Source organism: Cydia amplana, chromosome 2 (assembly GCF_948474715.1).
Source record: "Cydia amplana chromosome 2, ilCydAmpl1.1, whole genome shotgun sequence".
In the NCBI taxonomy this organism is placed as follows: Eukaryota; Metazoa; Arthropoda; class Insecta; order Lepidoptera; family Tortricidae; genus Cydia; species Cydia amplana.
Window position 1 is genome coordinate 989,816 of NC_086070.1, and position 23,282 is coordinate 1,013,097.

General features: G+C 38.1%; 1 protein-coding gene across 2 annotated transcripts in view; it reads left to right on the forward strand.

Annotated features, from left to right (window-relative positions):
* The first annotated feature begins 5,205 nt into the window (after window positions 1-5,205).
* The window catches only part of LOC134661544 (uncharacterized), a 63,766-nt gene continuing 45,689 nt past the window's right edge, over window positions 5,206-23,282 (forward strand). For both annotated transcript variants that reach the window (XM_063517679.1, XM_063517685.1), the window contains exons 1-5: window positions 5,206-6,532; window positions 10,239-10,450; window positions 16,172-16,239; window positions 16,804-17,026; window positions 17,499-17,681. In XM_063517679.1, the coding sequence (XP_063373749.1) occupies window positions 5,733-6,532; window positions 10,239-10,450; window positions 16,172-16,239; window positions 16,804-17,026; window positions 17,499-17,681 (1,486 nt within the window). In that variant the 5' untranslated portion in view covers window positions 5,206-5,732. The remainder of the gene's footprint in view (window positions 6,533-10,238; window positions 10,451-16,171; window positions 16,240-16,803; window positions 17,027-17,498; window positions 17,682-23,282) is intronic.

Here is a 23,282-nt window from a genome sequence, read left to right on the forward strand (position 1 = left end):
CTAAAAGCCGACTATCGACTTACAAAAAGTCGCGGAACGTGTTTCCGCTATTCACGGGTATTGATGTTGTATTTAATATTAAATAATTACCTATTTCATAAGCCCCCTTAATAACTTGTCTCCGGTACATAATCGGTAGGTATATTCATTAGAAATATATTAACTTTCATAAATATGCAGGTCATTCATGATAATCATGATTTTTAAAATAACTGACAAATAGTCTTGATGGGAAGTCCATTTTATGCATATTTATATGTATTTATTTTTTCAGGATTGAGTAAAAGTACCTACCGTATCTCGAATAAAAGACCGCTATGTAGGTGATATGCAAGAATTTGTAATTTACGTGCCGGATTCAAGCACATCCAATTCAGATGAAGATAGTTCTATGAGTGTCCCTGGTTGTTCTAAAGCTAACTCAAACATAAATGACATTGAATATTTTAATTCAGACTACACAATTTTATGTATTAATGTAATTTACGGTAATGTTTCAAATTGTAATGTCTTTAATAAATAATTATTCAAACTTCGATTACAAAGAATAAAACTTTTTCTAATAAAATATGTCTTTATTTGTAAGTTTGTTTACTAGGTTCTGTTAGTTACGAAATTATATTTCATATTTAGCAGTGACTTTTCGGCGAAGTAAAATATCGTGAGATGAGAGAACCGGACATACCTATCCCAATAAGGCTTACTTATGCTCTATTTTTTATCCCAGATAGTAAAATTACAGTTCTATTGCCCAATTTCTACCCGATCTACCCGGTTTTGTATGAAAATAACTGTTGAACTGCACAGATTAGGCAGTATATAAATGAGACTCTATCTTGTTTGGTACTAAAATGATAGTTGTATTGGGCAGATTCTTAACTAGTTTTAGCAGTTTTGTCAATCGCACTGTCACTTTTTAGTATCTGAGACATAAAAACAAGAGTGTGTTTTAAAAAGAAAACTAGTGCCTCCGCTAAATCAGAGGATTGAGTTGACGAGCCGACACCACCACCAGGCTCCGTTTAGTAAGCCGTGGCAAAAAACCGGAACAAAAGGGTTTCAAGTATCATGACCTTTAGTGTCGTACTATAATCACGTGACCAGTGTTGTCAGCATAGCAAAAACCATAAAATAGCACTGGCGCGCCCTCAAATCCCACGACTCTTCACTTTCCGCACAGACTCTACATTGCTATTAGAACCAGCAGGGTGTAGATATTAAGCAAGTGTGTATTCTTAATCCCGTACAAATGAATGATTACAAAATACAAATAACGTGTATGTACAATGGTGTCTTCAGTCTAAAGGTGTTGACTGTGGTTTTTATGCTATTGCAGAACATGTGTAACCGTACCTAAAGAAAGGATTATATTTACGTTTTTTAATACTTATCAATCTTATCATTTTAAACCTCTGCAACTTTATCCTCTTATTAAGCAAATCTAATCTATGGCAACTGTCAACATTTTCAAAATAAACTGTATAAAATATGATAAAAATATTTACTGTCGGCTCTCTAAAAATGTAAAATAAAAAATACGATAAAATTACAATCATAAAAAAATATAACGCACTTTTACTCACCGGTGATATAGTCGATTGATAAATCCCAAAAACCAATACTATGAGTATCTTACAAAGGACAATGATATTCCTGGCTCTGCTTTGTGTCTGTCTAGTTATACTTATTAGCCAAATTCTTTACGATAAACTGCAAAAGTACAAATTGGTAGCACGGGAAAATTATCTGAAAAGGCTAGATGAAATAGAAGCTAAAGATATGGATGAAGATACAATTTTTCACAAATATGGAGAAACTTATTCTACGGAAGACAAAATAATTGATATGAGCAAGATGATGAAGTTTATTAATGATAAGCAGCGGATCCGTAACGCTAGAAAACATAATTTAAAAAAATCGAGCTTCGAAACTGTATTAGTTATTAAAATTCACAATAATATCAGACATCTAGCTGTATTTTTAGAATCGATACGTAAAATGAGATTCATAACTAAAAGCCTTCTCATTTGCGCCCATGACTTTTACGATATTGATATTAATTTTATGTTGAATCGCATGCCATTTGTTAGAATACTGCAAATCTTCTATCCGTACAGCTCTCAAATATACCCCAACATATATCCTGGCAGAGACGCGAGATTTTGCAAAGAAATCAACAAGTGCATTTCGTCGAATCAAAGAAATGCCACTCTTGCGCAGTCAAAGCTTTTCTGGTGGTGGGTCACTAGCCAGGTTTTTGATCACATCGAGGTGCTCAAGAAATACGATGGCTACATATATTTTCTGGAATCTGAGCAGTATTTGACGAGTGATTTCATCCACATGGGAAAGATGTTGGAGAAACTTCAGACGCTGTTCTGTTCGGAATGTCGCATTTTGTCTCTCGCGTCTCGTTCGCCTCGGCCCGAGCAGTACAGTCTAAACAACAACACACTAGTGGTCGACGCTTGGGGATCAAACTTTAGTAATACTGCAATAGGCTTCAACAGACGAATTTGGTACGAGATTAAATATAGAAAACAAGAATTCTGTCATTTCAGTGACTCAAGTTGGGATAATTCTCTACGATATTTATTTTCAACGACGCAGGAACAGAAATTCTTGGTGCTTTCACCTGAGGGGTCGAGAGCATTTTCAACTAAAGGATGTGGTGAATTTAGAAATGGAACGGAATGTTCTCTGGATAGGATATTCTTGGACGTTTCAGATTTTCTGTCGACAATCCGGGGAGGACTATTCCCGGAGTATTTTGAGCTGAAAGTCGGAAAAACAGCAATAAATGAAACGATAGTAGGGCGAGGTGACTGGGAAGATGCAAGGGATAAGGAATTTTGTATGTACATTGCTATTAGAACCAGCAGGGTGTAGATATTAAGCAAGTGCGTATTCTTAATCCTGTACAAGTGAATGATTACAAAATGCAAATAACGTGTATGTACAAAGTGTCTTCAGCCTAAAGGTGTTGACTGTGTTTTTTATGCTATTGCAGAACATGTGTAACCGTACCTAAGGAATGGATTATATTTTCGTTTTTTAATACTTATCATTTTAAACCTCTGCAACTTTATCCTCTTATTAAGCAAATCTAATCTATGGCAACTGTCAACATTTTCAAAATAAACTATAAAAAAATATTTACTGTAGGTTTTCTAAAAATTTTAAATAAAAAATATGATAAAATTACAACCATAACAAAAAATATATATAACGAACTTTTACTCACCGGTGATATAGTCGATTGATAAATTCCAAAAACCAATACGATGAGTATCTTGCAAAGAACAATAATATTCCTGGCTCTGCTTTGTGTCTGTCTAGTTATACTTATTAGCCAAATTCTTTACGATAAACTGAAAAAGTACAATTTGGCAGAAAGGGAAAACTATTTGAAAAAGATAGATGAAATGGAAGCTGAAGATATGGATGAAGATACAATGTTTCAAAAATTTCGAAAAACATATTCTATGGAAGACAAAATATTTGATATGAGCAAGATGATGAAGTTCATTAATGAAAAGCAGCGGATCCGTAACGCGAGGAAACTTGGTTTAAAAGACTCGAGCTTCGAAACTGTTCTAGTTGTTAAAATTCACAATAATATCAGACATCTAGCTGTATTTTTAGACTCTATACGTAAAATGAGATTCATAACTAAAAGTCTTCTCATTTGTGCCCATGACTTTTACGATATTGAGATTAATTTGATGTTGAAACGTATGCCATTTCTTAGAATAATGCAAATCTTCTATCCGTACAGCTCTCAAATATACCCCAACATATATCCTGGCAGAGACGCGAGATTTTGCAAAGAAATCAACAAGTGCATTTCGTCGAATCAAAGAAATGCCACTCTTGCGCAGGCAAAGCTTTTCTGGTGGTGGGTCACTAGCCAGGTTTTTGATCATATCGAGGTGCTCAAGAAATACGATGGCTACATATATTTTCTGGAATCTGAGCAGTACTTGACGAGTGATTTCATCCACGTGGGAAAGATGTTGGAGAAACTTCAGACGCTGTTCTGTTCGGAATGTCGCATTTTATCTCTCGCGTCTCGTTCGCCTCGGCCCGAGCAGTACAGTCTAAACAACAACACACTAGTGGTCGACGCTTGGGGCTCAAACCTTAGTAATTCTGCAATAGGCTTCAACAGACGAACTTGGTACGAGATTAAATATAGAAAACAAGAATTCTGTCATTTTAACGACTCAAGTTGGGACAATTCTCTAAGGCATTTAGTTTCAACGACGCAGGAACAGAAATTCATGGTCCTTTCTCCTGAAGGGCCTAGAGCATTTTCAACTAAAGGATGTGGTGAATTTAGAAATGGAACGGAATGTTCTCTGGATAGGATATTCTTGGACATTTCAGATTTTTTGCCGACAGTCAGGGAAGGACTTTTCCCGGAGTATTTTAAGCTGAAAGTCGGAAATACAGAAATAAATGAAACGATAGAAGGGCGTGGTGAGTGGGAAGACGCAAGGGATAAGGAATTTTGTATGTACATGGCTATTAGAGCGAGTGGGCCCGTATGAACCACACAATACCACTGAACGATATCTCTATCTCTTTAAAATATACGTGTATGAAGGTGTCTTCAATCTCAGTGTGTTTTTCAAATTGTACATTGGTTTTGTGTTACGCGTTCACCATGAGATAATTGTAACAGTAATTTTCCTTTAACGTTATAGTTGAATACCTAAATAAAGGTGTCTTGCAAATTACTTATCATGATATTTTTATTACTTTTAAACCGTCTGGGTAATAACTGGGTTTTGTTTTCGAAACAAGAACAAAATGAGAAAACTATTTTAAATCTCTTGATCACAAAGTCTCAAAAAGCTATAATAAATTTTAATTATTTCTAAGAATCAGTGAAGTGACTCGATTAAAAGATTCAAGACTGAAACATAAAACTTTTATTTACTCCATGTTTAACAAATATGGGTTAATGTGTTCCGTGTACGAAAGTAATGTCTTAGCAAAAGAAAGCACACTGAACACGAAAATCGAAACATCTTCTATACAACCCTAACTCATTCCCAAAAAGGTTCACATTTCAAAAACCTAACAGAAAAATGTGGTATTACATTTACAAGTACAAGAAAATCAAATACAGTTTAACACAACCTTAATGACATTGTTAGTGGGTTGATAATGGTTTAACATGAGGGAGTGAAAGTCTGGTAAGGTTAAAAATAGTAAATCGGAGATTTTCGGAAGCGGTCGTGAAAGCTCGGCAGTCGGCAGTGCGCGGCCGCCCGCCTAACAGCGCGCGCGCAGGCTTGGGCGGAACGAATTTATCGATAGTATTTTATAGTAAAATATGTAGCTATTACTTAAGTGGGATTAAAACAATAGGGAGATGTAAATTAAACCTAATACTAAGCTGAAGTGAAAACGATATACTTAGGATATGCAAGTGTTATAAATAATCGATAAGTTCTACAACGAAAGTTGGACTTCAACTAAACCAAAAGTATTAAAAGTGAAACGACATAAAATATTAAGTGTGTGAGTTAAATATTTAGTTATAAAGCTGATCCGCTCAGCCTCATATAAAAATATTAATAGTGCAGTTTAGACAATATTTAGAAAGCAATGTATCACTAGTAGCAAATCACGAAATGCATTCCGTAACATTCTGTCTCGCCCCGCCGAACTCCGCACGTGCGTTTATTTTCATTTATAAATAGGCCAGACGCAGCTGCAGCATGATGTCATTGAAAGAAAGCAGTGACGTCACTGACGGCCATGAGAAAGAAAAAGAGTTGGCCGAGCTTCCTCCCAGCGGGACTTCTCTGCATAAGCGGCGGAGAGGCGAGCCTCCGGCCTCGCTCTCAGTAAAACCACAGACGCCATCTGACGAGGGATCCTCGCCTTACACTGCCGGACCTAGCTTAGAATACTCCTGGTCACTCCCTGAAGGAGAAGTCCTCGACCCAGAAATGCTATGCGAAAGCATGCTCCAAAGACTCAAAGATCGTGACGACATAGCTTCTAAACGGGGTAAAGATCTCGCTGTGAAGACCAAAGATACTGTCGAAGCGTTAGAACAGCTAGAGAAGTTAGTACAGCTGTTGGATCAATTCGTAACTTTGAAAGAGCATAACGCCCGTCTTTTAAAAAAGTTGCGTGACGTGAACCATTTGAAGCGTCTGCATGAAATGTATAAGAAGATAGAACAAGAAAACGTGCTGTTAAAATCTGAAGCTAAGGAAATGCAGATGATAAATGAAGCGTTTGACGCTGAATTAGAAAGCGAGTATGGTCAGGTGTTGTTTGACAGTATAATGGCTGGAGGAAGGAGTATGAAGAGGTCAGGGTCAAAGTGGAAGAGTCATGGAAGGTTTGGGGGCTCGTTACTCAGAAGACAGAGGGCCAGGTCGGCGGGAGGGGATGAAAGTGACGCGACGCCGGGTACGCCGCTAAGAAGACGATCGGAGGGCATTTTTTGCAAAGAAGTGGAGAAGTCTAAAGTTTCAAAGTGGACTAAAGTGAAGGCCGCTTTTAGGTAAGTGTTTTCTTTAACTAAACTAACATATTCCATGGCTGACGGAATGAGGTTCTACCGCGAACACCGAAGTTCGCAAATTGACCAAAATTTGTTCAACTACTTACTACAAGACCTAAAAATAGCATTCGTGTTGCTATATAAACAGAGCGCCACATAAATTTCTGAAATGTTTTTGTTGCGGTCATGTCACTTGCTGACATGCCAACATAGACGTTTATTTTTGATGAATGAATTTAAGTCATTAAATTATTTGTAGGCGGCAGGCGCTGTGACTGGTTAGGTAATTTTCCCAAAATCATAATTTACCTGTAGCATAATTTCTATTCGCATTTTTTCCTATTCTTAATTTACACCAGACGCATTAATTCCTAACATGATTTTTTTGTCTGTGTTTAGCTGTAACAATTTTTGAAGTGAAGACTTCTTTAGCGGCGCTGTGCACTTTTTGAGGTGGGGAAAAAATGTTAAACTCGAGACAGCGTAAGACGATCACGTGACCTGAGCCCGTACCATGAGTCACTGACAGTGTCAAAACTGACATTTACGTTATCGAGAACGTAATTTACTTTCTATACATCTCGTTTGCACTAATATGTGAGTACGAGCGAGATGTATAGAAAGTAAATTACGTTCTCGACGGCGTTTATCTCAGTGCCAAACTGATGGTAGCCGTACTGATAGAAAAACTGTTACATGTAATGTCATTGAGTTTTTCTTTATTAGTGAGTTTCGCTCTAACTGGTATTAATATAACTAGAGTACTAACAGTGATGTGCTTAGGGGTTTCAAGTAATTAACGCTAACGCTAGATGGCGTTAACCTCAATTATACATAGTGCATTTTGGACTAGTCATTGAGTTTTCACTTCTGCCGGCACTCTCTGAGTGCAACTCGTTGTTTTTTTTTATATCTTTATTTAGGAAAAAAGTACATCGTTGCTGAGCGATGATCGCCTCATAATAGTTATTGTCTATAATTTAACAATTTAATTTGCTGAAATTAGGAACTCTTAAAACCAAAGAGGTAGAACTATTGAAATTACGACGTATGAATAACACTTGCACTGCGTGCATACTTGTCGTGCTCAAACTCTAATTATTTTTTTGTTAAGAAATTACTTAGTAAGTAAAAAAATGCTTTCTTGTTATGGTTCTAAAGAAGAATGTCTTTTCGATATTTGCTACATTGCTACAATGTAGCAAATTATATCGAAAATACATTCTCAACGACGATTTTTAAAACAGGCTAATTTCGTAAGGGGAGTAGGTAAGTAATTGAAAATGACATGACATAATGTATCGTCCCCCAGATTAATCCAAATTACGAGACGAGACGACCGTTTTTAAAAACGCTAAAATATGGCTTAAATACCTATTAGGTTAGGTTATTAATGTTATTTATACTACAATAGGTTAGTTTGAGCCATTTAGGGTTTACTTTACATAGGTTATTTCATAGAATTTCATAGTATTTCATAGTATTGACAACCAAATTAACTTGAACCTTAGATGGATCAAATTAAGTCCATGGCCGTACTAAAATAATTATTGAAATAATAATAATTATTGGTCAAGAGGAGAAAGATAATTACGAAGCTTTAAATATGTACAGTCACCTGCAATAATATGTTACTTTTCGAAGCCCGCAAAAATATGTGACACGCTTTTATGGCTCTACAAATAAGATCGTGTCAGATATTTTTTTTTGCGGCTTTCATTGTGTAACATATCGATAACATATTATTGCAGGTGACTGTACCTAGTCTGCGTAGGCAAATTTACAAGGCAATAAAACTGCCAGTGTACACATATGCCATACCAGTATGCTATATAGCGTTTTTGGCGCTGTGGGATCACGAATATCACGATGACTTCAATAGGTAAATAAATATTTCTTAGACATTCTTACACAGATTGCAGTAAGCTCAAGAAGGCTTATATTGTGGGTACTCAGACAACGATATATATAATATACAAATACATAAATACATAATAAACACCCAAGACTCAGGAACAAATATCTGTGCTCATCACACAAATAAGTAAATGCCCTTACCGGGATTCGATGCCCAGGATCGCGGCTTCACAGGCAGGGTCAGGGTCACTACCACTACTACTAATAGGCCTGACCAGCCGTTCAATCGTTTTAAAAACTAGGTATCAGTTTATTTAATATGCCGAACGGTTATAAGAACACTGTAAGATCTAATTTTATACAAATATCGAGTGCTATATCTGTACTATTGAACAGAATATAAGTATGTTACATTGTATGAAATACCGTGGCATTCTAATTTCAAACAAATCCACTCGGCTGATTATTGCCGTGCGCCGCGGCTATTTTGAGCTTTATGGTACCACTACAATGTCGGTAATACCGTGACTTAACCCCTTGATTCCCAGGGATCTATTTTTGTCAGCCAAAAAACGACTTTGAGGTTTAAAATTTAGTACTATACCCCTAGTGTAAATTTCATTCTATAGCGTGACGAGTTCGCGTTAAGGAGCCCACTGATTACCAGTCCGCCGGACGGTATCGGCCTGTCAGTTAGAACAAAAAGTCGACAGTTCCGAACAACTGACAGGCCGATACCGTCCGGCCACAGACCTAGAATTTTCGCGCTCGATGCGTCCGGCGGACTGGTAATCAGTGGGCCCCTTTAGGTGTCATTTTGTATGGGATTTTGAGTACTGTTTTGAGGTAACAAAACGTCCCGCTTGCCACGCTGTTCAAAATTTCATACAAAAATAGACAACGCAAACGCGAACGCTCGTCACGCTATCGAATGAAATTTACACTAGGTACCTAATAGTGGTTATTAAATTGTTATTAATTTTACGAGTACTGATTGAGTCAATATCGCGTGTGTGCAACTCAAAGGCTTTTATAGTCGGTAAACAGAGTCGGACCATGCTAAGTTTCCATGCAAAGAGAGTTACGTCTAGGATAGCCCGCCTGTCGTCACGTGACTGCCAAGGTTGTTTCCTGTTCTTATACTTATAGATAAAATAATTTTTGTGCTTTCATTTATAGTTTGTCAAAGGACTGTCTCATTTCAAACATAGACAGAGAAAATCATACTATCTTTGTCTTACACTAGTACTAGTACCCAAAAGAAAGGGATGAGTAATAGTTTTCATGGTTCTTTCTTACTGACTGACAAATTGGTTTGACCGACTATATTTTGAAAGCAACAAAAACTCATTAAAAAGAGTTTCATTGTGATTATTGTGATGTCACAGAATGCGTTTTCATCCTAATTTCATAGCAATAAATCGTTTCATAAAGAGTAACTGGCCGCGTAGCCAACGTGCCAATCGCTTACGCTCCGTAGCGATCGAAACGCAACTGTCACTGTCACACTAATATGGAAGAGAGATAGAGAGACACAAAGCGATTCGATGGCGAAGCTATAGCGATTGTCACCTTGGCTAGGCCGCCTGATTTGACTAGTTAGTACAGTCAGTCTAAGATCAAGTTCACCATAGTATTAGTATTACTATGGCGTACTTGATCTTAAAAAAGCGGACGGGCTATAACACTGTCATATTATTAGCGTATGCTTAGCTAACAAACTGTCTTGCAGTTTGGCAGAAGAAAATAATTTGTATATTAGGGTTTAATTCATCTGAATAAATGATTTATTTATTTTTTATTTACAAGGTTTCTTAATATAGCATCTTAATCTTATCTTTCCTTACAGATGGGAGAAGGCCCAATGGCCGCAGACAACCGGCAGCGCGGTGGCGTGCGGCGCGATGGTGGGGGCGGTGGCCCTCGCTGGCTCCTCTCCGCCAGGCCTGGGCTCATCCCCTCCAAGTCTAACGCACCCTGAGCGGGACTCAGCAAGCCTTACTCCTGGCAGCGCGCTCTCACTCACGCCTAATTCTAGCTGCGAAGAGTTACGGGAACCAGGTGAGAAGGAGCCTTGGGTAGGAGCCCGTTACGACCGTATTACTCGTATTAGCATAGAGAAATAAGTAAGCAGAGCGCTCACTCTACACACATCAGTACCCGTACCATGAGTCACTTACATTACAGTGCCAATACTGACATATACGCCAACGTCTACATAATTTACTTTCTATACATCTCGCTCGCACTAATATGTCAGCACGAGCGATGCTTATAAAGTAAGTTACGTTCATGCTAGCGTGTATGTCAGTGCCAAAGGTGGTAGCCAGTAGCCACACAGTTTCAGTCATCAATAAGTTTTACAAATTGTCAGACAATAGTGTGAACACGGTACATTACAAACGTCACGTGCAACAATTTTACCCAGTTTCCCAAAAGTAATTTAGTTTTTGCGTAGATAAAATATTAGTCAAAGTTATCTAAAGATTGGAATGTATGTAAGTTTATCCTGTTTATTATATTCGCGGCGTGATGCGTTCTGAGAACATTGCACCGACGATGTGTTTACAAGCAACCTCTAAAATTTTACGAGAATATCCGTGTAATATGAATAGATATTGTATTTATACGTATAGTTTATTTTAACCGGATATGAGTCAGCGGATTAATATGAGAGACAATTCGATTACAAAGACAGATAATCACCATGTAAACTTAAATCAGTCTGCACTTTTAACAGTCTATTATTTTTGTCTCTGAATGTCTGATCCAAATGTTCTAAATGTTTTCATTATATTTTTCACACTATTCACAATAAATAAATAATAACTAAATCGTTCGCAAGCTCACGTGGCGCCAAAATATCAACAAAATCCGATCTCATAATACCGTCATAAAATTTATCCTATAAGTACGTTATTTTTAGCAATCCAAGCGCCGCTATACTAATCACACAGCGTTATAGCCATCCTGAAATAAACCGCATTCTTATTAGATCTAACATCCGTTGGACAGACGTTTTACAAAAGGGTGTATGTTACGTAGTCGATGTGTGTACGTACAGTCACCTGCAATAATATTGTTACTCTTCGAAGGCCGCTAAAATATGTCACACGCTCTTATGGCTCTACAAATTCAATAAGAAAGAGGTGACTGTACCTACCGTCGCGAGATTTTCTGGACACGTCAGGATTTTTGATCCTTTGTCAGAAGGACAACTTGACGAATATTAGGATTTTTAGGAACCCTTACTAACCTTTATATGCCTAACGCGTATTGTGGCGAGTTAAGTGGCTGGTGGCTCCCGAAAGGTTTTGAAATAAGGAATTTTAAATGGGCTATTTGTATGATGGGATATTGTTGAATTAAGAAATGACCGTCCAGGAAATGTTAAGGGGTACGTTTTTGTCCCCGAAAAACTCGGCTACCTAATATATATATACATTTTGGATTCACATGTTGCTTTCAACTTTTATTGAAGTCACGGTTTACAATTCAGCAATCGTAAACGTTAGCAGTACGTACGCTGGATCACTGCAAATTATCAATTTGTTTACTGACGATTGATCTACCAGAAATACGGGCAAGAAAGTAGGACATAGGTATACATTTTCTAAGTTTTATCTGACCTAAGTATATATTTTGGAATTAAGTACTCGGGTTGGAAGGTCAGATGAGATGGCAGTGCAGTCGCTTTCGCAAAAGGCCAGGCTTCCTTCTTCAGGTGAGCTGCGGAAAAATGCCGTAACAACTTAAGAAGAATATTTACCTAAAGTAGTTATTTATTTTAAAAGGGGGCGCGAAGTTGTTGTTTTAACTCCTCTTGTAGTAGCGAATGGTTTGAAAAGTGGAATCTTTAGCGTTTCCAGGCACTAGGGTTAAACCAAGTTTCTTTGCTACCGAGCGAAACACAATTTTTGAAGTGAAAACTTCTTTAGCGGCGCTGTGCACTTTTTGTCATGGGGAAAAAATGTTAAAATCTTAACAGGTGTCACGTGACCGTAAGACGTAAGACGGTCACGTGACCATCGAAAAAATGTTACTTCAATGTCATTGAGTTTTTCTTTACTTATTGATTTAAATGCCATCTAGTGAGTTTCGATCTAACTGATATTAATATAACTCGAGTACTTAGGGGTTTCAAGTAATGCGACGTAATAACGCTAGATGGCGTTAACCTCAATTATACATAGTGCTGCAGACATTTTGCAATAGTGATTGAGTTTTCACTTCTGCCGGCACTCCCTGAGTGCAACCTGTTGTTTTTTTTAACACACCAGCGCTAGGAAAATGCTAACAGCTTTACCCATCTTGTGGATAAAATGCAATTTTCTCATGAGTTTTTGTAGAATAAAGAAATCCTATACGGGCTGGTGTGGTGAACAATTTTAATAACATGTTTAAAACAACCTGACTTCCCAATGTCACTTACGGTTGTTATGTAACATGGCATAGATGGCTGATGGACGCTTCAGCGCACTCACGTCTCCACGAATAGCCAAACATAAACACAGGATGATTGACGCAAATCTTGCGAAGGGATCGGGAATCAGAGATGCGATTTATTTGGAATACTTCTATTTAAAATGCAAATACAAAATGCAAAATACCTATTTTGTATTTTGCATTTAAATGCCTTTTAGTAAAAACCATTTTGTATTTTATTTGAAATACTTTTCGAGATGTATTTTGCATTTTTAATATTCATTTCAAAATGCAAAATACTTTGTGATTAAGTTTAGCCAACATTACCAGTCAAACAAAATGAAATGAACGAATAACGCTTGTATTGCCGAATTTGACCGATAGAGGCGTCTGCTAGCCATGCGCGTCCTTTTTTAGGGTTCCGTACCCAAATGGTAAAAACGGGACCCTATTATTAAGACTCCGCTGTCCGTCCGTCCGTCCGTCCGTCCGTCCGTCTGTCACCAGGCTGTATCTCACGAACCGTGATAGCTAGACAGTTGAAATTTTCACAGATGATGTATTTCTGTTGCCGCTATAACAATAAATACAAAAAACAGAATAAAATAAAGATTTAAGTGGGGCTCCCATACAACAAACGTGATTTTTGACCGAAGTTAAGCAACGTCGGGCGGGGTCAGTACTTGGATGGGTGACCGTTTTTTTGCTTGTTTTGCTCTGTTTTTTGTTGATGGTGCGGAACCCTCCGTGCGCGAGTCCGACTCGCACTTGGCCGGTTTTTTTCTTTGGTCAGAGTGCGCGCCTTATAGCCGTAGAAAAAAAAATACATAGAGTGCTCACTCCATACATCAGTTTTAGTACCAAAAAGACTATTAGCATCTAGTATCGAGTAGCGGAACTATCAGTACTGCTACTTGACAATAGATGTAGCACCGACCGGAAAGTCTTATGCTGTTGAGATAAGACTTTCCGGTCGGTGCGACATCTATTGTCAAGTAGCAGTACTGATAGTTCCGCTACTCGATGCTAGATGTAGACACTGAAATTAATAGTCTGAACTGATGTATGGAGTGAGCACTCTTGTCTTACTTATTTCTCTATGTAGCCGTTTAGACTCGCGGCTCGGCTCCCGGCGCGTCTCGTCATCTCGTGGCTCGCCTCGACACACTCGCATTCGGCTTGTCATTCGGTTATAAACCTTATGCCGTGCCGTTAGTGTTTAAATTATATTAGCTCGACGAGCTTGCGAGCCACGAGAGTCTAAACCGGCTATTATGTCTGACTAGTGTCAATGTGAAACGAAAATGACAAACATTATCTATTCTATGGCTATTCTCATGATAAATACCTAAAATAAACAAAAATATCTGAGATTTGGTCAAAAGGTATTTTATTTTGAAAAAGCATTTTGAAAATACCTATTTTGCATTTAGCATTTGAAATACAAAACGCAAAACTATTTGGTATTTTGCATTTGAAATAGTAAATCTGAAAAGTATTTTGCATTTTGTATTTAAATGCTTTTTTAAAACCATTTTGTACATCTCTGTCGGGAATCAATAATACGAGGGGCGTTCAATATATAATGAGAATGAGATGTAAACTCTTTAACTTGGAGGATACAACTAAACGGAGTAGCCATTACAGGCTTTCCCCTCTGTCGAAAATAGGCGGCCAACGGTCATACACAATGTATGGACTGACGTTTATCTGACATCGCTATTTTTACGTTACGCATACATTTGACGTTCCCCTCCCCCGCAAAAATCGGCAGACTGTTTTGTACAGAAAATTACAGACATGGCGTCTCCGTTTGATTATATCCTCCAAGCTCTTTAAATATTAGGAAAGTAAATACTGGCCGGTAAAGCTAATCTACCTAGCTGATCGCCATGAAAAAAAAAACTAACTGTTTTTTGTTTAAAAAAAAATACGGCGATTTCTTTGCGATGCTATTGAGTACGTTAGCGAAAATGGAGAAAATTGAACTGCGCGCCGTTATCAAATACTTGTGTTTGAAAAATTTTTCTACGGACCAAGTCGATTTAGATTTACGGGACACTTTAAGGTCTAATGCTCCTCCGTATTCGACAGTCGCACGTTGGTGCGCCGAATTTAGACGTGGAAGAACATCGACCATGGATGACCCCGCTCCGGACGCCCTACTACAGCAGTAACTGAAGAAATTGTGAAAAAAGTCGAAAACTTAGTTTTGGCGGATCGTCGTGTCACGGTTCGTTTTATTGCTGAAAATGTAAAGATTTCAACGGGGAGCGTGCATAATATTTTACATGAACGCTTGGGTATGAAAAAGGTACGAGCTCGTATCAGCGCGTTGGGTACCCAGAATGCTTACTGACACGCAAAAACAAACTAGAGTCGAGATTTGTCAAGAAGGTTTGGACCTGATACAGCAAGACAGGGAACTTTTTTTGGCGCGATTTATAACAATGGACGAAACATGGCTCCATCATTACGACCCTGAAACGAAACCGCAGTCTATGACATGGAAAAGGCCATCATCTCCAACTCCGAAGAAATTCAAGGTGGGCCCATCTGCCGGTAAGGTCATGGGCTCTGTTTTTTGGGATGGTAAAGGGGTCGTAATGATTGAGTATCTCGAGCATGGAGCCACTATTACGGGCACTTTATATGCCAAACAAATAGCAACATTGCGCAATGAGATCCGTGAAAAACGGCGAGGTAAACTCTCGAAAATTGTGTTGTTCCATCAGGATAATGCACCGGCACACAAGTCCGCCGTTGCAATGGCTGCAATACGTGATGCTGGGTTCGATATCCTTAAGCATCCTCCGTATTCACCAGACCTCGCCCCTAGTGATTTCTACCTATTTCCGAGATTGAAGGAATACCTGAGAGGCAAGAAATTTGAAGACGACGACGCGGTAGTCGCTCCAGTACAGGATTTTTTAAGTACTCAAGATGAAACCTTTTTTAGAAATGGAATTTTAAGTTTAGAAAAAAGATATACTAAGTGTATTATGCTAAAAGGTGACTATGTCGAAAAATAAAATAATATTTAATAAAAGTTGTATATAATATACTCATTCTCACTTTTTATTGAACGCCCCTCGTATCAATGTGCAACGTAAGAGTTATAAAAATAACAAGTAATCTTTACAAAACGACCGTCTTCACGAAACAGTTTACAATGCCATCAGCCCATCATTTTAAAAGTACGAAATAGGTAATATTAAGTTAAGTAAATTAACAATATTGTTCTAAGTCCTGCATAAGTGTATGTTTTTTATACCATATCTAATTGTGTGTTCCTGAATTGGCTCTGTAACTCTACTTAAGATTCTATTGTTATTTAAGTTATTCTGATTATTGCAGGCCTGTGCCGAAAGAACATCCTGCGCTGTGACGAAAATGACAACACCTTTCTACATGCTCCTCCGCAGGTTATTATCTTTTCATTTTTGATACAAGCTTTTGTCGCCGACTGTACTTTTCTTTCAATAGGCAACTGCTCGCTATTCTCATTGAAATCATTCTAACAAACCAAAAGACAATTAGGTTGCGTTGTTTTATCACAGAGTTGTTATGGCCACCTCCTGTGTCCATCATGAGATCAGCTCGATGTTAGGTACCATTCTATTGGATTGTGGGTGACAATGGCATCCCAAGGAACCCATCCAACCACCGAACCGAACCAACCCAAGGAAGTGGGTCTATTCAATTCAATATTTATTTCGAATAAAAAATCCATATTATTGTTAGTACTTAAGGCTAAACAAAACTTATAAATCTAAGTTAGTGACAAAAAGTAGATACAAATACAAACAAACACAAAATATTAACTATATTAAAAGCGGCGTGGTGCTATTGGACCCGAGCATACATTAAAAAAAAATAAACCTCGTAAATTACAGATTAATTACCTATACCTACCTACCTAAAACCTGATAAAAATTGAGTTTATAACATACACTCTAGCATACGTAAAGCTTTTGTTCTATCCTCAGGATGATAGTTCCACCTCTCCATCCCCAAACAAACTCCACAAAGGACCCTGGGGCAAGATGCGAGATATCATCCAAACTGGGCGGGAATCCGTCAGGAAGAAGACCAGAGGATCCAAGAGTTCTCCAGACGTGGTACCTTTGAGAAGAAGGTCTCTTAGTGATGGAGGAGACAGTGACGCCCCACCAGCGCTGACGTTGACTATACCTTCATCTGAGGAGTTAGGTTAGGCTTTTGAATTTCCAATCCCATTTTGGATCTCTTAGAGTCTTGACACTCTAAGCAATGGATACCTTCTTCAAAAAGTTTGTGTTGTTAGTAAGGTCAATTTGGCTAATTCCGTCATAGGGACTATTTCGTCCACGAGCGTATATTTCTTTGCTTTTCAATCGTACTAAACAAAACCATCTGCTTTTGATTGCTAAAACTAAAAGCAATTGCTGCTTTGTCGGCGAAATTATCAATTTTGTTCGTTTGTCGAGAAAAACGCTAGTAGACGGAATAGTCCCTATGACGGAATTAGCCACATTGACTTTACCTATTCCAAGAAGTCATCAAGAAGAAGACCAGAGGATCCAAGATCTCACTAGATGTGATACCGTTGAAGAGACGGTTTTTGTGTTATGGGAGAGGTAGTGAAGCACCCTCAATAACATTCTTATTACCACACCTAACATTATAATTTTGTACTACACAGAATCCGAGCCATCCCACCCCGTTCTCCGCAAGCAGCGCTCACTCGAACTAGGCGCGAGGCCGCCGCAGCACCGGCCTCCACGGGCCTCGAAATGGACGAAGGTGAAGCGAGCTTTCCTCACGTCAGCCTCGGCGTCCGTACCCTCCAGCCCCAATAGACACTCGGCGTTCTTTACAGATGTTGGTAAGTGGTAGTATAAATGTTGCATGTCCCTTTATAAAGCAAAATAAAGTTCTGATTCTGATTTTGATTCTGAGAATTTAAAAAGCAAACCTTTTCCTGCTGTAAGGCGGTTATCACACTAGCGTCGTACCTACCCACACACTAAAATAACCGCCTACGTGAGCTCGGGATTGGGAATGGTCTAATCTTGAACTACTTTTGAAAGCGTCTTCAAAGTTCTTTACGCAAGACCGTAAAATGTATATAATATTGTCCAGCTTAGGCTTGGATGGCTGAAATGAACTATGTTGTTTCTTCCAAAACAAAGCATCGAATTCTATTTCAACCATTTTGCAAGGCCGAACATTATGCGGCAATCAAATAGCCTTTTACCCGCCAATTTTCAGGCAATAGGCCCAGTAAAGCCGTAAATCCACAATAAACTCGACGTAAAACCCTCCGAAACCATTACTCTTTATAGTCTTTATAGGATAGGTACCTACAATCGAGTTCACAAACATCAATACAAGCCAACGTTCCAAAAATATGTTTACACGCCTCTGAAGACACTGACAGTACGGTCGTGTAATATGTTTGTGGACTCGACCGTACCGCAGCTCTATTTCTTCGACCCATTTCTACGCCATCGGCCACATGTTACCTGGCAATTTGCAACCTTATTGCGTTGGCTCAGTGTCCATATCAGTTAAGTGTTTCTGTTACAACACGTTGACCATCGATATACTTTATTGCCTTGGAATAAGGCTCATATCAGGTTAACTGTGTACCTACGTCATTGAGAACCTTGACATGTATACGGTAATCGAAATGTTTTACTTTAACTTTTAATTGACGTCTTTGACTGTTCTATTTGTGAAGATCGATGGAAGGTAATTTAGAATTTGTTGGTTTAATTGCTGGTTTTATCGATATTTTTAAATCGGATTTTTATATATTATATGAATCCTTATTTATTATTATTATAAATATATGCGACATGAATTCTGTCTGCTTGGCTGTCTGTCTGTTACCTTTTCACACTTAAACCACTTAACCAATTGAGATGACCCCGCCTGATTGAAAAGTAGCAGAATTTACTTTTCTTGGAATATTTTGACATTGCTTGCCCCAAAGATTAAAAATTAACGAACCATAATCCTTTTTAATCCTGTTGACTCATCTACATGGTGTTCACATTGTAGCCCGTGCTTTGAAATGTTTTGGACGGCAATTCCGTGAACCCACAGGATGTTCATAATGTGGTTTCCTTGCTTGCGTCCAATATTTACTAAACATTCTTTGTTATTATTAGTTGAGAGCGTGTTTTCGATCGGATTAGTCATGCGATAAATAATTAATGTGCATTCAGTACAGAAGTAGGTCTCTAGGTGTATTTTTGTATGATATCGGAGGCAAACGAGCAGACGCATCACCTGTTGGTAAGCAATTAACAACCCATGGACACCTGCAACACCAGAGGGGTTGCAAGTGTGTAGCGGATGAGATAGGAGTATCTTTTCTTAAGGGGCCCACAGATTACCAGTTCGCCGGACGATATTATCAGTATCCTGACATTTCCGAACAACTGACAGGCTGATATTGTCTGGCGAACTGGTACTTAATCTGTGGGCCCCTTTTAAGGTTTGAAGATCGTATTGGTCCGTGAATTCCGCGGGAGACACAGTTTAATAGTAAGTAGTCTGGTGAGAAACAATATATTGAAGACGACGAATTCATACGCTGAATATAGATAATGTCATTAACGATGACGCTGACGCGAAGATTTGTCAAATCTAACGGTTATAGTATATAACATTAAGAACTAGAACACCCGTCTTCGTGAATGAAACGATCTATACGAGTATGACGCATTTACTGTAGTGTAGTGGAAAATAAAATGTGTGTATCGTCCAAGAAATTTTCTATTCCTGATAATCTGCGGGTGTTTGATGGCGTGAAATCTACATATGCGGAAAATTTCCAAATTTATCGAAAGAATTTTGAATAAGTAAATTCTACGAATCAGACTTTTGTTTTGACGATCCTCCAATCTCGTATGCAGGGTCAGTACCGACTAACCTAACCTAATAGGATGACATTATATAAGATAGAAATACATTTAAAAAAAGTTAAATCCTAATAGGTAGCACAAAAATCTACCTAAAACATGAGAGAAACACTTTGCCGGCTGTCTGCGCGCGCGTCCATTAAAATTTGGCTCCGATCCAGATAAAAAAATAATTAGAGGAAATGTAGGTGACAAAGTCATTCACCTCCAGCCACTTGATACGGTCATGGAAACTAGACTGGGAGGGTTGGTCATGACCCTATTTGGTAAAATTGGCGATAGACAAAGAAATAAAGTGGACGTCATGTCGTACACTTTGTCACGTACACCTTTTACAGATGATCACGAAAAGAAGGCGACTCTCGACAAATCTTGCGAGTACGCCAACGAACAATGAGATCTCGTAAGTATTGCAATAGTGATGGTTCGATAAGTAACTCGTCGTTCAGAGAAGATTTTGACGGCTGTGCAGTCCCATCAAAGACCACACGAAGCTTTGTTATGCTGCTGGATTCTCTTATCACAGCGTGGTGAGGGATATGGTAGACTTTGGGCCTCCCTAGATATATCGACGCACATTCGGCAAAAGCCGATATGAATAAGCTTTATGTCCGCACAATAAGAGCGAAAAAGCCATCGAGGTGTCGGCAGGTGCCGGCCGATTCGAGCCGAGAAGGACGATGACTTTTTCGCTTTTATTGCGCAGACATAAAGCTTTTTCCTATCGGATTTTGTCGATTCCACGTCGACATATATGGGGGAACCCTTTGTGAATTGGCTTAAGTGTTATGGGATAATCTTAGACAAGACTCAAACTCAGTTCAGTTGATTTCTTTAAAAAAATGGCCTTCACAAAATGTTTGATCGTTTCGCCAACGTCTAAGTGCACGTAGAGCACATCGTTGTTCGGTACAATACAATACAATACAATACAAATCCTCTTTATTGCACAACCTCAAAATAAATGTACATGGAAACACAAATAATACATGAAGACAGAGGTAAACAACAGGCGGTCTTATCGCTAAAGAGCGATCTCTTCCAGACCACCTTTAGGTAGTGGAGAAATGAAAAATGATATGATTAGGAGGTGCAAAAAAACTAAATTTAAACTAGAAAGAATAACTTTAAATTTTAATTCTACAACAATAATACAATACATAAACATACATACATACTACTAAAATTATTTAGTTCGGTAGTTGCTTTTAGTAAGATAGATTGCCGGGTTTTGGCTAAATAATGGTTAAACGCATTTCAAGATTACTTCATTAGCTGCACACTTCCATAGGTTAGCTGTTGGTTTTAGTTTAGTGCATAATAAGCTACCAATATTAATAATATTACACTTTAATGAGCAAAAGAAACAATAATAATAATAGGTATAATGCGCCAATAATATCCTTCAAGCTAAGTTAAGTAAATATTTTAGAGAGGGATGTAAAATATTTTAGAGCTGGTAAAACATTTTTGCTTACACGATTTTATATTTTTGATAGTGATGTGCTGATGTGTGTGATGTGTTCACAATTTTATTGCAGTACCTACCTATATCATTAACTGTTCTTTCTTCTTTACAGTATTAAACCATATTTTACAAAGCATAGCCAAAAATTATCTTCGTATGATACGTTTACCCTCAATAATCCTTACCCATCAGTAACATAAACAAAAAATGTTTAGAACATGCGCCGGAGTTCACGCATTGCCGCAACCTCCTTCGGGAGATAGCGTAAATAGTAGCGATGACAGTGGATTCGGGACATAAAGATATCGTCAGATGACAAGCAAAAGTTACTAATTACTATAAAATACGTCATGTCGTACACTTTGTCACGTACACCTTTTACAGATGATCACGAAAAGAAGGCGACTCTCGACAAATCTTGCGAGTACGCCAACGAACAATGAGATCTCGTAAGTATTGCAATAGTGATGGTTCGATAAGTAACTCGTCGTTCAGAGAAGATTTTGACGACTGTGCAGTCCCATCAAAGACCACACGAAGCTTTGTTATGCTGCTGGATTCTCTTATCACAGCGTGGTGAGGGATATGTTAGACTTTGGGCCTCCCTAGATATATCGACGCACATTCGGCAAAAACCGATATGAATAAGCTTTATGTCCGCACAATAAGAGCGAAAAAGCCATCGAGGTGTCGGCAGGTGCCGGCCGATTCGAGCCGAGAAGGACGATGACTTTTTCGCTTTTATTGCGCAGACATAAAGCTTTTTCCTATCGGATTTTGTCGATTCCACGTCGACATATATGGGGGAACCCTTTGTGAATTGGCTTAAGTGTTATGGGATAATCTTAGACAAGACTCAAACTCAGTTCAGTTGATTTCTTTAAAAAAATGGCCTTCACAAAATGTTTGATCGTTTCGCCAACGTCTAAGTGCACGTAGAGCACATCGTTGTTCGGTACAATACAATACAATACAATACAAATCCTCTTTATTGCACAACCTCAAAATAAATGTACATGGAAACACAAATAATACATGAAGACAGAGGTAAACAACAGGCGGTCTTATCGCTAAAGAGCGATCTCTTCCAGACCACCTTTAGGTAGTGGAGAAATGAAAAATGATATGATTAGGAGGTGCAAAAAAACTAAATTTAAACTAGAAAGAATAACTTTAAATTTTAATTCTACAACAATAATACAATACATAAACATACATACATACTACTAAAATTATTTAGTTCGGTAGTTGCTTTTAGTAAGATAGATTGCCGGGTTTTGGCTAAATAATGGTTAAACGCATTTCAAGATTACTTCATTAGCTGCACACTTCCATAGGTTAGCTGTTGGTTTTAGTTTAGTGCATAATAAGCTACCAATATTAATAATATTACACTTTAATGAGCAAAAGAAACAATAATAATAATAGGTATAATGCGCCAATAATATCCTTCAAGCTAAGTTAAGTAAATATTTTAGAGAGGGATGTAAAATATTTTAGAGCTGGTAAAACATTTTTGCTTACACGATTTTATATTTTTGATAGTGATGTGCTGATGTGTGTGATGTGTTCACAATTTTATTGCAGTACCTATATCATTAACTGTTCTTTCTTCTTTACAGTATTAAACCATATTTTACAAAGCATAGCCAAAAATTATCTTCGTATGATACGTTTACCCTCAATAATCCTTACCCATCAGTAACATAAACAAAAAATGTTTAGAACATGCGCCGGAGTTCACGCATTGCCGCAACCTCCTTCGGGAGATAGCGTAAATAGTAGCGATGACAGTGGATTCGGGACATAAAGATATCGTCAGATGACAAGCAAAAGTTACTAATTACTATAAAATATTTAAACAAAAATCAACCTTCTTTTCGTACTAATATGGTTCACTATGGCTATGAACTTGTGGAGGTACTTAGTGACTTTTGTTTGTCACCTCTGACGATATAGAAGAAAGAGTGCTAAATCCATACATCAGTTTTCTTACCAAAATGCGAGTTATTTCGTAGTCGACATCTAACGTCAAGTAGTCGAATTATCAGTAAAGTGGAGTCCAGACCAGACAATTTTTCGCCAA